General features: G+C 35.4%; 2 protein-coding genes across 4 annotated transcripts in view; one reads left to right on the top strand and one right to left on the bottom strand.

The window, feature by feature from the left end:
* cracr2aa (calcium release activated channel regulator 2Aa) overlaps positions 1 to 1914 on the top strand; it is a 25953-nt gene extending 24039 nt beyond the window's left edge. For both annotated transcript variants that reach the window (XM_079873465.1, XM_079873464.1), the window contains exon 18: positions 504 to 1914. In XM_079873465.1, coding sequence (XP_079729591.1) covers positions 504 to 588 — 85 coding nt within the window. In that variant the 3' untranslated portion in view covers positions 589 to 1914. The remainder of the gene's footprint in view (positions 1 to 503) is intronic.
* A 4324-nt stretch (positions 1915 to 6238) lies between these two features.
* Positions 6239 to 17059, bottom strand: part of LOC307160766 (protein arginine N-methyltransferase 8-B) — a 32812-nt gene continuing 21991 nt past the window's right edge. For both annotated transcript variants that reach the window (XM_079874971.1, XM_079874970.1), the window contains exons 5-11: positions 15594 to 15657; positions 14267 to 14409; positions 14065 to 14152; positions 12694 to 12809; positions 10867 to 11017; positions 8679 to 8800; positions 6239 to 7086 (exon numbers count right to left, since the gene is read on the bottom strand). In XM_079874971.1, the coding sequence (XP_079731097.1) occupies positions 7003 to 7086; positions 8679 to 8800; positions 10867 to 11017; positions 12694 to 12809; positions 14065 to 14152; positions 14267 to 14409; positions 15594 to 15657 (768 nt within the window). In that variant the 3' untranslated portion in view covers positions 6239 to 7002. The remainder of the gene's footprint in view (positions 7087 to 8678; positions 8801 to 10866; positions 11018 to 12693; positions 12810 to 14064; positions 14153 to 14266; positions 14410 to 15593; positions 15658 to 17059) is intronic.

Genomic DNA, 17059 nt, shown 5'->3' on the forward strand with positions numbered 1-17059 from the left:
CTTAGTTTACAAGCTTAAAATCCAGTGATTAGTTAGATTAGATTACTTTTTTTTATAAAAAATTTTTTAGCTGCTTGAGCCTTGTAACCATGTCTGTTTCTGTATTGTTGTTATTATTAATACAATATAAATATTAAATGAAAAACAAACAAAAAATTGTCTTAGCAACTAACAGAAATAAGTTTAAGTTGAAGGATCAAAATTATTTAAAAAAAACGTAAATAAAAAAAATGCATGACAAAAATACTAAAACTAACATTTTGATAAACATTGATAAATACTATAATTATATATTGATAATACTAATAATAAGCTTCAGTAAGTGAAGAGACTGTTAGCATAACAATTCTTAATACCTGGAAAAGTCAATTGCATATGCAACTGCAAAAATGATGGATTTTCACCACTAACGTTTCAGCCAGCTCATAATTCACACATTATTATTTAGTTACATTGTACTGTACTGCACCTCATACGATATGACACTTTTTCCTCTCTGCCAGAGTTCTGAAAGAACAAGAGGACAGAGAAAAAGAGAAAACCGTGTCGCTAGTAGACAGCGCAGCTAAGAAGAAGTCCTGCTGCTAGTAGAAAGCCATCCCTAAACACTCACAGAAACCTTGGTGTTAATGCTGATCTGGTTTGTCTTGCTCTTATCTTCCTGTTTTCTTTAATGTCAGCATTTTTGTATGACCACTGTAGAGTTAAAAATGTTTGGTCTTTTTTTTATGTAAACCACGACCTCTTTACAGTGTGAAACGGACGAGTTTTCAGTTAGATGTAGGGCTTTAGCGCACTATAGTTTTGTACACACTAGAATTCATCAAACTATTAAGTTCATTTCAAACACCCGTCACACTATTGAAGTATACAGAGTTGTATTTTCTTATTGGCTGTCGTTGTACTTCATCCTTTTAATATGAAGGTCTAGGAAAGTGTATTTTAAATGAGCAAAACAAGCTCCTACAGACGCTAGTTTGTTTACAGTCGTTTGCACAAATGTATTATTTATTAGTTATGCGATGGATTGAACATCTTGAATTATTCCTTTAGTGTTCCTAGCAAGGAATCATGGAAAAATGTCTCTATTTGCTCTCACCAGCATGAATATTTTTAACACACTGCCATGAAGCAAGCAGATGGTTTGCATGAGGATTCGGTTTTAACAGGGTTCAGTGTTGTTGTTTTTTAACTACATTGAAACGATTGATCTATTGAAATAGATTTTGTCTAACATTGATTTCAGAACACTTTTTGATTGTATTTTATGTATTGTGCCAACAGTAATATATATTTGTATTTTCTGTATTTGTAATTTAATGTAGTCAGTGTTAAATAAGTGCATAAAGTCTCGCAGAATTTATTACTCTTCACACTTACCATAAATAACAATTTCCTCACATTTTTAAGGAAGCATTAATTGTCCACCAGACAGTGGACTTATGCACATCTAAAATGAACAATAAGGCTTATACTGTGTTTTATCAAGTCGTTCAGTTTTTCAGTAATCACAATATGAGTCTTGATCTGTAAATTGAGTTTTCATGTGGATTCACACATTGATTCTCTATCACAGCTGGGCAGAATGCACTAAGTTTAAACACCATGTGAACGTTTTAGATGATTTCACGCTCATGGAGTCTTGTAAATGTTCCTGCTTTATTATATACATGTGTAAATATTAAATAGAAATGTATTTTGAGTGAAATGTTGGAATAAAGAATACTATGTTTGCATTCATTCTGGTTCGTGCTTTCAAGGAAATAGCAAGAGGAGGTATTACATGCCAGCTAACAATGAACACTAAAAAATAAGAATTCAGATATTGAAAAGGCATTGTTCAGCTTAGCCTGAGGTTAAACCGGTTAATCTGGTTTTACCCGTTTAAATAAAGTATTTAAATGATTAAAATGCATAGACATTTCATGTATTTTTTTTCTTGGAAATATTTTTTTTTTTTTTTTTTATCTTGCAGATACTCTTTACACTGTGGGATGGTTTCCAAACCCCCCTTTAAATAATACAAATAATTGTTTATTTATTTATGATATACACAATGGCTATGTTCTATATAGCGTACCGTATCTCTTAGTATGTAGTGTATATAATGTACACAGTAAAAAAAAAATCAAAAATGTTGCAGATTTTTGAGGTAATCTTTGCAAACATTTCCTGTATGCAAAGATTACCTCACAAATCTGCAACATTTTCCAAAATGAGCAATACACAATCAGAACACACTGTGTGGAACAATGTATGCCACAATGCAAAGCATTTAACTTTAGTATATCAAGAGTGATGAATGAAATGGAAGTAATATCAACTGCAATTTTTTAAAGTGTCTTTTTAGACTAATTATTTCCAAATGCAGTATTGCTGTATTTATTTTATTTTTTTTGAATTTTTTTTACATTTTTGAACTGGCCATACTAAAGGAAATATTGAATAGTGAAGAATTCATGTGACCAATAGAGCCTACTGAAACATTTAGTGCTGCATATTGCATGTTTCCCATAATAATAAGTATATGTGACCCTGGACCACAAAACCAGTCATAAGGGTAAATTTTTTTGAAATTGAGATTTATACGTCACATGAAACCTGAATAAATAAGCTTTTCATTGATGTATGGTTTGTTAGGATAGGACAGTATTTGGCCGAGATACAACTTTTTGAAAATCTGGAATCTGAGGGGGCAAAAAAAATCGAAATATTGAGAAAATCGCCTTTAAAGTTGTCCAAAATGAAGTCCTTAGCAACACATATTACTAATGAAGGGAAATAAAGGAAATTTTCACCATTGATTTAACACAACTACACTGAAAAAAATGATTCATTGACTTAGTTGAATTTACTAAAAAAAATTATGATAATTGGTTCCACATAATTCATTTTAGCTACGTTTAAACAAATGCATTACGTTGAACTAAGTTCAGCTTAATGCATTTGTTTAAATGTAGCTAAAATCAATTGTGTGGAACCACTTACGATAAAAACATTTAGTAAATTCAATGAATTTACTGAAATCATTGAATTTACTAAAAAAAAAAATCTTAAGTGGTTCCACACAATTGATTTTAGCTACATTTAAACAAATGCATTAAGCTGAACTTAGTTCAACGTAATGCATTTGTTTAAATGTAGCTAAAATCAATTATGTGGATCCAATTAACATAATTTTTTTTAGTAAATTCAACTAGTCAATGAATCATTTTTTTCAGTGTAAATCTTTATACACATTAAAATATTTCACCAGGAAATATACACTTAACTCTTTCACATTTTTCTCACATTTTTTCATATGCTCTCTATCAGGGATGAGGTTACGGTCTAAGTCGCATCTGACCTTAAACGGTCCACAAAGTGTTCTTTTATTGTTTTGCCATTGTCCCAGTGGCCTAGTGAGGGCTTCGACTCCTGTATCTCGGTGGCTGACCACACTCACGGCCAAGGCCCCGACCACACGCTCGCGGTTCAGCATCCTTAGTTTGCTCCAAGAACAAGTTCACCACAATGTCCATTTCTCCAGCACTTTTGTTGTCAGAACCATCAACTGGTAGGACCTCGGGCCTTGGACAAACAGTATCCTTCTAGGGATCATCAACGAAAGTGTTCTTATACAGGTACTGTTGCCTCTGGAGTGATAATCCAGGAGGAGTCAGGATAACCGGTTCTCCATCTGGGAAATCCATGCCTTTCAGAAGGATCTGGAAAGGCAATTCGTCACTGCCTGCCTCTTTCTTGCCAAAAACCATTCCAGGATGCTCAGCATCAAACCTGAAAATTGAATGAGACAATGAGAATTTTAGTGCTCATAAACAGCAAGTGATGTGGCTGTTCTGACGGTGTCTTGACATCAACACACACAAAAAAGTATTTCGATAGAGAAAACATGTACCAAACATGACTTGCTGGGCATAGTCAAATGACTACATGGCCGATTGCTGCTTATGTCTTTGATTTCATTCTCAGCACACACTTTCACGAGTTCACACTTACATATTAGTCAGATAGAATAAATGGTATGCATATTTGGCATGCTGTCCGAGGAGAGGGCTCCGGGCTTGGTATTCGGCCCGAACCCAGAGTACTCCCCCTGTATTCCTGGCTGTGGAAGTAACAAGCCAAGAGTGAGGTGTCGGGGTGGTGGAGGCATGCTGAAAACTGTCAAGGAATGTATAGGTGAGTCGACTGACTGAATATATGCTTCCTCTCATGCTGATGGGATAGACATGATGATTGTTGATGACAAGTTAATTGGATTGATTATTTGAGCATGCTCCTCCCAAACTTTGTTTAATGAAACATCATTTATTGGCCTCTGTGACCATGTTATTGTACAGGGATATCTCAGTTTTAACAATCAATAGATGCTTCTAAAATACTACACTCCTATTGCTTCAGTAGGCTATCTTGAGCATTTGGTCCCCTGAAAATGAAACAGTAAACTAGCTAAAAAAAAAAAAATGAATTTTATAGATCTGGATTTTGCCAGAGAAAGGCTTACATTATTTAATTTCATTGTTTTTCACTGGACAATGACAAATAACTTCTATTCTATTCGATATTCCTGACATCATGCTTGTTAATGAAGGAACAGTTAGAAAACCGATTAAACTGGTTGAAATATTAGCAAGCAAGAGTTAACATGACGATTTATAAACTTGTCATGGTAGTGACCTGTCTGTACAATTTTCATGAATTATTATTTTTTTACTCCTGGCATAGCCTACTAACTGGATGTCAGATCATTCCCTCTGGGGTGAAGAGGCGATAGCATGGCTGCCCATCATTGTACTGACAATCACAGCTGAAAACAAAACAATATCACTTTGTTAAATGTAGGAGCTGGCTATGGCAAACAATCATCATACACACCTACATGACATCATCAGCTAAGCTGATGTTTTGTAATTTTATAGTAAGCAGTATACTGTGCAAAATGTCATAACCGGCAGTGTGTCTGTTTTTCATAATCTTTTCACGCCCCCTTGTGGACTACAAGTCGTACTACATTTAGAGCACAATCAAGTATTACACTGCACGTTAATGGACAAATGGCTTTTATTTTTTACTTTACCATCCAACATCTTACATCAATAAATACATATTTATCTTTCATTACAGCATTATGTCAACCTTTACAAACAGTCAAGGACACTTTCAAATATGGCATGCTATTACACCTAAACATTACTTGGCTTTAATATTATTAGTTTTAAGCTATGTTATTTACTATTATCTTGCTGAAATCATGGCAGAATTATCATTTTAAAACATTGTAACATGTAAACCTCAAATTTCAGTAACAAACACTCTATCAGACCTAATTATGAACAATAAATATTAATAAAGGACAATGTGCTTTGCTAGTGAACCGAATGTCTTTGGTGAGGACTTGAACAGTATAATCAGCTGTGACACGGGGTGTCACAGATGTACCGGGACGGGACGGGACGGATCCCAGTCATCGCCTTGGCAAAGACTCTAATAAGAGCACAGGTGAAGAGCAGCATGCCATCTGAGTCCAGCTCATCAAGATCTCACCGCAGACAGAGCCAACATTCCACATGGCATATGGTTTGATATGTATAAATTATGTACTGTTTCTCTTTCTCTATTTTCAGCTCTGTGCTCTGTTAGCAGATGCAAGTGGAAATGTAATTATCACACACCTAGAATCATAATTAACACTAACACTACATATTGCAATCTCATAAAGCTACTAGAAAAACAAATTCACAAGTTCATCACATCACTGTATTGCAAACTCTCGTTCGGCTTGTAATTTCCATTATTAGCTTTTGATTCATTTTCCTCTGTTATTCTTATAGGCGAAAACATTGTAGGTTTAAAACTGTCATTGATGCCTCAAATCTTATTTTTTATTATGGATGGGTCATTCTCAGGAAATGGTGTCCACATGATGCACTACATATAATTGTCAGGATACAGAACTTAATGATTTTATATTATATATAAAAAAAATACTTTGGTGTGTAATGCACAGACATTTTAAAATAAAACATTCAGTATTAAATGTATAATTTTCTTTGCAACATGCAAATTGCCATGCAATTTTATTCCAATTTGTATGTCCATGCATCATAATATAATATAGATTTTATATATATATATATATATATATATATATATATATATATATATATATATATATATATATATATATATATATATAAATTAAACTAAATTGTCCTTTTATTGAAATGATTTTTTTGATATATATATTTTAACATCATAAAAATGTTTCACCACACAATTTCTCTTACAGTCTTTATCAATATGTTTGCTACGTATATTGGCTTTGTAAAGCTCAATAGTTGTTTTTGCAAACCAGGTGGGAAGAAATATCATAGTTATTAATGCTTTAGCTTTACAGAAAAAAAATGTTCTAAGCACAAAGCAAAAAAAAAATATATAATGTGGTACTGGCCAATGACATTTAACTAAAAACCTGACATTTTCAAACACAAATGGCCTCGTTTCCTGAGAATGACCTGGATTTTGTCAAAACCTGATCCTAAATCTACAAAACGACTTATCCTACAGCAATAAAGTTGTTAAATTGAGTTCAAATGAATTATTACTAAAGGTATGTAAGTGGAGTCATTCTCTTAATACAATATGTTAAACTTCGCAATGTCTGGGAAACTCAGACGCACACCTTCAAAATGAACTCACACTCCTAATATAAAAAGCAAAGTAACCATACTAACACTTAACATTCATAAGCCCATGACATTCTTTTGTTTGCAGTGGGGTGCAGTCATAGTTGGCCCCTGAACAGTCGGAGAGATGGCGTACTAGTGCAGGCTATAGTTGGCAAAGGCAAGGACGCTATTGCTAGAAGTGCCACCCCGCTCCAAAAAAACATTGGCAAGACTCCCAGGAATAACTTCTGTCCCGGTCTTTCTCTCTGTGTCGCTGTAGCTATGATCTGGAGCGGCTCCTGCATCTGCTTCTCTGAATGCTGTCAAGAACTTAGCGCATCTTATAGTCGTGAGCGATGGCGGCCTCACATAGCTGACCTTTAAAATCCAGCTCAAAGGTAAAGTCCAGATCACGCTGGATAGAAAACAGGAAGAAGCAGAAACGTTAAATTGTAGAATCATTATAACAATTTGAGTAAAGAAAGTTTTACTGAATAATACACTACCATTCAAAAGTTAGATTTATTGCATTATAACTGATTCAATTAATCAAAAGTGACAGTAATGACTTTAAGGGCCCTATTTTAATGATCAAAGTGCATGGTCTAAAGCGCAGGGCAGAAGTGCACTTAGGTCGTGTCTGAATCCACTTTTGCTAGTTTAACGACGGGAAAAATGGTCGGTGCGCGCGGCGCATGGCCTAAAAGGGTTGTCCCTATTCTCTTATTGAGTAATGGGTGTGTTTTGGGCGTAACGTGCAATAAACCAATCAGAGTCTCATCTCCCATTCCCTTTAAAAGCCAGTTGCGCTCATGCCGTGGCGGATTGCTATTTACATGACGTAATTTGCAAGTGTAAAAACTGAACGCTTCTCCAGAGAGCAAACGGATCTGCTCGTGCGCGAGGTTAAAGCTCTGTGTGTGTGTGAGGTTAAAGCGCGCGAGCAGACCCTCTATGGGACAAGCCGGATTCCACCATATATTTTTGTACACTTTAATAATCTTTTATATTGTACTCCTTTTATTTTTAATATGTGGCTAGTTTGTGTGCTGCTGCGCGTCCCTGTGTGTGTGTGTGTATTAAGCAGAGTGGACGCGCATTGTGGACCCGCCTATAGGCGCATATTACTAATGCACCCTTTAAATAACAAAAAAAAAAATACTGCGCCATTGACTTTAGACCAGGTTTTTGTTGGTCAATGGCGCAGTCTACAGTATTTCTGTTGCCTCAAAATAGCAACGCGCCAACAATACACCTCGTTTTCAGACCAACACGCCAATGAATTGCAAAAGACAGTTATAATGTCAGAATTGCGAGATATAAACTCGCAGTAGTGAGTTATTAAGTCAGACTTTTTTTTTTTCCTCCACAATTGCAAGTTTATATCCTATGGAAGCTTGTTTCCGCCACAGAAAAAAAAAGGTAATTGCAACTTTTCATCTCACAATTCTGACGTCGTTTCGCAATTCTAACATTATAACTTGCAATTCAGACTTTTGCAACACAATTGCGAGAAAAAAAGTCAGAAATGTGAGATAAAAAGTTGAAATTATCTTTTAAATTGTTTTATTCCGTGGCGGAAAGAAGCTTCCATAATATACCGCAATTCTGACTGACTGATTTTTTTCTTACAATTGCAATTACGAAATATGAGATTACAATATGAGAATACATTATGAGTTTATATCTTGTAATTCTGGCTTCGCAATTGCAAGTTTATATCATGCAATTGTGAGGGGAAAAAAGTACAACAAAAAATGCAGTGGTGGAAACAAGCTTCCACGGAAAAGTTTGTTTAAATGATAATAATATTTCGCGGTATTCCTGTATTTTTAGATCAAATAAATGCAGCTTTAGTGAGAATAGAAGACGTATTTTCAAAACATTAATCAAATCATACCGTCCTCAAACTTTTGAACAGCAGTGTATTTAAAGAGTCTGGAAGTACTTATATTAATCAAAGAAAGAAAGAAAGAAAGAAAGCATATTAGTAATGAGGGCACATACCACGTTCTTCTCGTTTGGCTTCATGCTGACGGTGCCGACTATCTCCTCTCCTCTTTTCACAGTCAAATACTCCTCCAGATAAAACACTGTCTGCTTCCAGTGTGTGTATGGGGCATCTGGTGCTACAGTGGAGTAAACAGAAGAGAACATAAATAACATTAAATAAATAATAGGCTATATCACACATTGTCACGGCCTTACTGGACTCTCTGAAACACTTAATTCTGATTGGTTGCTGCATTTTGTAGGTCAACTATATAATGGCCGCTACTGACCATTTCGTGCTATCTTTTTTATCATATATAATTCAAACTTCAATCAATAAATCTATATTTCATGTTAATATATTTATTTGCAAGGCAGCCATGCAATAGTTGATTAATATTTCAAAATAGCAGGGTCCTGATCATCCTGTGTGTCTTTATTTTGCAATAGATGTGAAACTATAACAATACAAGTGAATCTTGTACTAACCCTGACAAATTCACTTCACATATTCAGATTATGCTTTCCCAGACATAAATCTGTGTAAGCCTGTACTTAGTTCAAGATTGCTGCCAAATAAGATGCAAATGTTAGTGTGTGTGCATTTGAGAGAGGAAGAAAGGACCCTAAAGGAGTCTATGTGTTAGTTTTCTTGCCAGCTGAAAGATCACTTGTGCTTCCGTTCCACCCAAGAGGAAACGTCTATGCTGACTGAGCAATACGCAGAGCTTGAAAGGTCAATAGAACTTAACAGAGCCCTCAAATCAAAATCCCACAACACCTTACAACACTGCAACTCGACATCCAGGAGTCAGGTACTCTCTTGACTATACAATGCATCACACTGCTAAGGTACACGACAGGGGGAAAAAAAAGAAATGCAACAACAAAACCCCCACACAAATCCTCAGTGTAAACCAGGAGCACAGATCTAATTTGTGTCCAGGTGCTAAAAAAAGACTTAGGGGACAGAATTAATAACCAGAGAACATTATATAGCCTATACACAAATATTTCACATGTCATTGATTTACAGTATGATGAATTGTGGAAAGAAAGACAGCAGACCAACAGAGGGCGCTACTCGCCATTACATTCCAACTGGTGTGGGTTTGCTATTGTTGACTGTATTAAACCAAACGACCGCAAGAGCACCATCATCGTGTCTGACTTTGCTTCAAAGTAAGGTGCAAAATAATACATATAAACTCCCTAATATAACCCTATATGCAAATAGCGTAACACGCGTTTCATGAATAGCGCTAGATCGCGTTTGTTCTTTATGGAAGGCCAAAAGGGCCAAAACGTGTGAAACTGTCGTGTAAACACGTAATTACGTCTTAACATGCAATTTACGTGTTAACACGTCATTTACGAGTTAATGCGTAATTAACATGTTTTGGCCATTTTGGCCTTCCATAGTTCTTCAGCATCTTGCGTCATTAACAGTTTTTTCTTCAGCACGCAACGCATAGACTGTAAAAAATAGGCACTTGCATTTCTGCATTCCGTCAAGATGTAAAATTAGTAGTCTACCCTATCTATATGAATGAAATCAAGGTGCGTAATTATTAACTGAGTCATGAGGATATGGCTTAGTAAACGTATGCAAAGTCAAATAGCTTAAAATGTAGCCTATTCATTTGTTTAGCCTACTCAACCTTACCTACATTATACTATAATTAAATAATAAATACATAATTATTATAGTGGGATGGTTACCAAAGTATTATTTTCAACCCAAAAAGGTTGAGCCTACTCGGTGAATGTCAAGAAAATTAATATTAATGTGCAAACTCAGCAAAGGCTTCACCTCAAGTAGTAGGACTTACAGACTCCGGTTATAGCCTATATGAAATTGTCATAGAAATTGTATTGCTAAAAGTTTATAATAACTTTAATATCGTTAACAAACTTTATAATGCTAAATTGTGATGATAATAAGCTATTATGAACAATATTTATTACAATGACAAAATATAGGCTATTTTATTTATTATAGAGTGTAAGTATATGTGTGTATGTAACTATGTTTCAGGTTTACTTCATCCTTGGTGTGTTTTGGTTTAATGCAATGTCTTTGGCATTGCTGTTTCACAACTGAGCCACTAGAGTGCATACATCGACCACAAACTCAAAGTACACATTCACATATGCCACTGTGGCCACAGGTGTGTAACATAGAAGTTTTTAAACACGACACCTGTGGAGAAGCCAGTCTTTTTATGACACTTGGTGAATTCGATATTAAAGTAGGTGACCAAAGCATGGACGTAATCGTTCCTCTGGATCTGCAGACAGAAGGAGGAGGTGAAGGACAGTTCCTCTGGCTTCACCGTGTAGATGTCCACTTCCTGAGAAAAGACAAGCAAAGCCTAAGTTGCTATTTCATGGTCAAATGAAGGCTGGCCATATGCCAGTGGCTAATAATGTTCTCAACTGTGTTTCTTTGAAGTATCAACTATATTATCAAGAAAATTTAAGCAAAAAAAAAAAAGAATGATAATGAGAATTTAAGTATTTAGATGTTTTACATCTGAATGCAGACTTTAGGTATCTCCTGAATCTCTTTGCTATCTCACAATTCTGATGTTTTTTTCGCACAATTCTTACATAAAGTCGTTTCCTCCGAGTTATGGATATATAAACTCACATTTGCAAGTTATAAAGTCTTAATTGTGAGATATAAATTTGCAATTCTGAGGGCAAAAAAAGTAAGCTCACAATTCAGACATAGTTTCTCGCAACTCAAAGTTTATATCATAATTCAGAGAAAAAAAGTCATATTTGTGAGATATAAACAGACTTTTTTCTAATAATTGCTACTCTTATCCTGCAATTCAGATTTTTTTCTCTCAGTATTGTAAGATATAAACTCACAATTGTGAGTCCTAACTGCAAAATATAAACTCCGAATAAAAAAAAAAAAAAATAAATCATAATTGTGAGATAATGATTATTTGAAATGTATTGTTTTATTCCATGGCGAAAACAAGCTTCCATTCATTTCTCTTTCCTGTGGGAGAGAAAAAAATCTTATTCTCTCTCTATCCATTTCTTCTATCTAATTCTTCTGAAATGTCATACTGTACTGGTAGCATTACAGTAATTACGTTAGGATGTTATTACTGCTCTTGGATCAGTACGTTCAGACCGCTATTTCAGACTCCATCATTTCCAGACAGTAAACTGAGCCCTGTCTCTCTGTCTCACCACTGATATATTTGCCTGAAAAACAATGGGAAACTGTTATTTTCTCTCTCTCTTTGTGTTTTCCTCTTGCTCTCACCTCCATTAGACATCAGGCTTCCCATTTGTAAATGTGTCCGATCTACTTTAGATTCAGTTATGAAGCACAAAGTTTGAAATGGAGCATTAATCACTGTATCAAACAAGGCGATAGAGGAGGTCCGTGTGAGTGCGTGCTTCACACTTCCATTTAGCACTTCATTTAAGTGCCTTCATCCATTATCCCCCCGCTTTGCTTCATTGGACTGATCTGATCTTTAAAGTAAGTTACTTATCTAAACTTTAAAGAAAGATGGATAGGCCCCAAAACATGGTATATATAAAATTCTTAAATCCCTTTATTTAGTCCTTTACATAATAAATTGTTTTCCAGCTTTGATTTGCTGAAATCAAAGTTTTAAATTGGATTAGTTGTGACAGAACTGCTAAATTCATATCTGGGAAAAGCTGAAAAGCCTTTTGTTTCAAATATATTTATTCTATATTAGAGAGGTTTGCAGATGAATTTCACAGTCCATCTGTGGAGCCATAAACTTTCCAGGCTTGATGAATCCGACTCAACCAATAATCATCTCATCAACACCTTCTCCAGTGGTTTATAATGAAATGAAATTGCATTTCAACGGATCATTATGTAACTGTCACACTGAGTGATGCAGCTAATGATTGGTTACACACTAATGCTGGTGTATTCTCTGTGGATCTTTATCTTCTCGTCTACCACACACGCACATGTGAGAAACACGCACATACACATATAAGAAGTGTTTTAATGGCTGACCTTGATCAGGCAGGCGTTGGATACCATTTGCTTTGAGTCCACGATGTCCACCAGTGGTTCTTTCATTGCTACGTTCCTGATGCAGGTCATGTCAAAACCATAAACGTTCTCCCACCCTGCTCAAACATAGACACATTTGATTTTTAATAAACAGAGCATGACTAAGGCCCAGAGAATACTCTACACGAATGTAAAGATCAGTACTCTATTTCATGTCTCAAAATGTATTTCCAATTTATAGTGCAAGAAATATGTACTGTAGAAGATATTAGCATAAACTATCCTATGGTTTTCTCTTGCTCACTTTTAACAGTTTGAAGAAAATCTTATGTCTGATCTTACGATTAAAGCTACGCTATGCAACTTTATATTATATATATAATTCCAAAACGTCATTTTAGAGTTAGTAACGGAGGTTTGAGCCACTGATAGCAGACTAATGCTGGGACACACGACTAGCTGACACATTCTCTGACTGTTTTCATCGCAGCATATTTTAAACACCGACTTTGAACACAGACTGAACGCGCTCAACACGCGTTTGGGCATGATCAGTCATCAAATTACATTCATAACCGGCCTTAAAGTGTGTCCTCGGCTCGACTTTATGCAGTTATTAGAGAGAGATGTTGCAATAATGAGAAAGAAAAGCATGTGCGTCAATATTATTTATTTATTTATTAATTCAATTCGTTTTAATTCATTCGTTCATTCTTTTTTTTTTTCTATTATTGACAGATGACAGTAGACTAGCCAAATAAATGAAAAAAAAGCCTTTTAACAAGTAAGGCCTATCAATAATTATTTATTTGTTATATTATCTGCAATAAAAATCCGTACTGCAGGACTATCCATTTATTTAGCCTCAAAATCAAAATCAATATAGCAAGAAGATACATTTACTTGAGAAATAACACGGCATAAGATTGCTGCTTTCATAGACTGTATCTCAAGTATATTTTGTATTAATATATTGGCAAATTTTCCCCCCATTTGCTTTTAACTTGTTTATGCTTAAAGAAGTGAAAAAAAAATCTGCTGGTATGATCTTTGTCAATGACACTCAGGATTCTGTTGCGCACCAAATCCTCCACCATCATCCTGTCAGTCATCTCAAGTGATAAGTGAGTACTGACTCCAGCTGAACTGAGCAAACACTTTCAGTTTATAATTGTAGCATATACTGTCCCAACTGAACAAAATGTTTTTTATTTCTATAAAAAAAAAATGAAAAACGACAATGGGGTGGTGTTGCGGCGGGCAAGTCATGTAATCGGTATACTGTCGAACACAGTGTAACACCAGTAACACAGACTACCACAGCAAGCCTAGTGTATGTGTGTGTGTGTGTGTGTGTGTACTGGGACTCACAGTGAATCTTGAAATCCTTGTACTGCCTGTCTTCAATGGCCACCACATAAAGAGCAGCCCTGTCTGGGAACATCAGACCTCCAGGTTTCTAAAGATGAAGAACACAGAGTCTATGTTCACTCTCTAGAGACATTGGCTGTACACATACTCTCACACAAAACCATGCTTCCTTTATTACACACACACACACACAAACACTGACCAGCCACTTATCTCTGGCGTAGATGACCGTGTTCAACATTGACTCATAAAAAAGGCAGTAGCCCATCCACTCTGAGATGATAATGTCCACCTGATCTACCGGCAGCTCCGTCTCTTCCACTTTCCCTTTAAAGATGGTTATAACTGGAACACACAGACAAATAAGGCCATGCTTGACAGATCCTTTCTACTCTTTGAATTTTTAAGGTCAGTTAAAAGATGTGGGTCAAAACGTGTGTGTGTGTGAGTGAGAGAGAGAGAGAGACTCCAGCTGAGAATGTAAAACATCAGCTTTTATTGCACTTCCATGAAGAGATACTGCAGTGGTCTAATGCCTGAATGAAAACTGAGCATGTTATAGTGATATTATGTTCTAGCTAATTGAAAGAGCCATAACCTGTTAGCAATGTGCTGTTTGCTTGCTAACCAATGGCTAACTGAAAACAAAAAGAAAGGGAAATGTTTAATTGGACCATCTTTAGCTTTGGTAATATGTGATGCATTTTAAAAGATCTTGACATGTTTCATGATAATACATGATCATTACGGCACTGTGCAGCAATTTTTTTCCATCATTTCCAATCAGATACTGAACAGAATTAAAGTTTTAGCCAATCGAATCGCTTTTTTAACACTGTCAAATCACTAGCCAATTTGGCGTGTTACTTATTATGTTTATTCACTTTGCTGGGGAAGTTTGTGTAAACCAAATCTGCGCAGATTTATCGCAAATACTCAACTCGTGAGTCAAGCTATATATAAGCTATAAGCTGTGACTTAGTAAATTCATTTCACTTTTTATTTTGGCTAGTAGAAGTTCTGAATGGCCGGTAACTTAACATTTTTGTAGCCAAATTGGCTGGTGAGTGAAAAAGTTCATTTCAAACCCTGAATGTAATATTCAATTTAAAAGTTTCATCATGCATACTACATTTCTATATTTTGTCTTGCTAGTAAACCAACACTTAAACTTTATCTTATTTGGATGTCAGATTCAAGTGACATTAAAGACATTACATCACAATATATTTAATATATAAAAAAAAAAGACCGTGTTTTTGGAAAGACCGTGTCCTTTATAATCATTTTATCATTTATAAAGCAGAATATTTGAAATTTAAATTCTCTCTTAATATTCAGATTACTGCAGAGGTTTTAAATTATGTATATTTAGGAGGCTGAATAGAAGAACGCTCGACGACCACTCTTTATCCTATCAGTGTCTCATCCTATTTGTCATCCTGCTTTTCTCACACACCCACACAAGCCAGCCAACTACACAGCAAACACACACTTCTACAACATCGACACACATCGAATCTGCTTACCACTGTCCAGATGATTGGCCTTGATGATTTTCTCAGAGTATTCTGATATACTTGAGCATTCAATCTGAGAAACAAAAAACAAAAAACAGAACAATATAAAAATGTAACTTACAGTTGTTATTCCCCGCTGTCTTGTGCTTCAAGCACATAAATGAATGGTTGGTTACAGGTGCTAGTTTAAGTGGTAGACAGTGTTTTACCTTCCCTATCTATATATCCTCTTTCAGACAAGACATAGCTTATAGAAACACTGTGATTTGGTTAATGTTAAAATAATTGGTTCCTAGCAGTCACCATTATGTTCAGTTTAGCTCATTTCATGGACTTTTAGTTTGTATTAAAAATGCGCATAAAAAAATGTACGTGCTCAATGGAGCTCAATTGATAAGAAGACATGCGCATATACTACGATGGAAACTATAAATCCTTCAATGCGAAACAAAAAAAATTAAAATAAACTTAACTAGAACTAGAACGCATTCACAAACATCAGGCATCCGAATGCAAGATAACATGAAAGCGTTTTCTGTGTTTCGTCATTTAATATGTACGATAAAAGAGCCACAGTGGCTTACCTCATTGCAGCAACTTCCAATGGCATAAGTTTGTGTTGGGACGTTCTGCTTTTCTGACCAACGTCACTATTTTTGAAGTTCTGTTTGGTTAGTCTAGTGGTGCTAAAATAACACAGAGCTAGACAGATTTAGAAGTTTGCAAAAATGTGTGTTTGTCTGTGGAGGATAGTTAATTGTTATATATTATGTTTTGTTACACTACCATTCAAAAGTTTGTGGCTGGTGAGATTCTTCAATGTTTTTGAAAGAACCCTCTTATGCTCGCCAAGGCTAAAAAATACAGTAACAACAGTAATATTGTGAAATATAATCACAATAAACTGTTTTCTATTTAAATATATTTTAAAATGTCACATGATCCTTCAGAAATCATTCTAATATGCTGTTGGTGTTAAGGAAACATTTCTAACTAATATTAATGTTTGTGGAAACTGAAATATGAGTTTCTTTATAGGATTTTTTTTAAGTAGAAAATAAAACAAACAGAATTTATTTGAAATAAAAATATTTTGTTCTCAAGCACACAGTAACAGGGCTGTCAGTGGCCCGAGGCTTAAGGGAAGAGGAGGAGTGAGTAAGTAGGAAGCTGCCAGCAGTATAAGTGAGAGGTTGATTCCTGACAGCACAGATCCTTCTGCCTCATGACATCCCTTGGGTTTTCTCAGCGATTGTTTGTGTCCAAAGCCATCGCCGTCAACTCGAGTGTTCCACGAGGAGTCAGTCAGCATCGCATCAACTGACAAACTCTCAGAAGCCTCTCTTTCTCCTACATGGCAGCCCCATTGGTTTTTGTAAAAGTTTCACGTACTGCAGTGAGTCAGCATTGAGTTTAAAAGTAATCAGAGAAGCCCATAACACAGTCAGCACATTTCCACTTTCAGAAGAAAAGTT

The sequence above is a fragment of the Squalius cephalus genome, assembly GCF_949319135.1.
Source record: "Squalius cephalus genome assembly, chromosome: 6".
Classification (NCBI taxonomy): Eukaryota; Metazoa; Chordata; class Actinopteri; order Cypriniformes; family Leuciscidae; genus Squalius; species Squalius cephalus.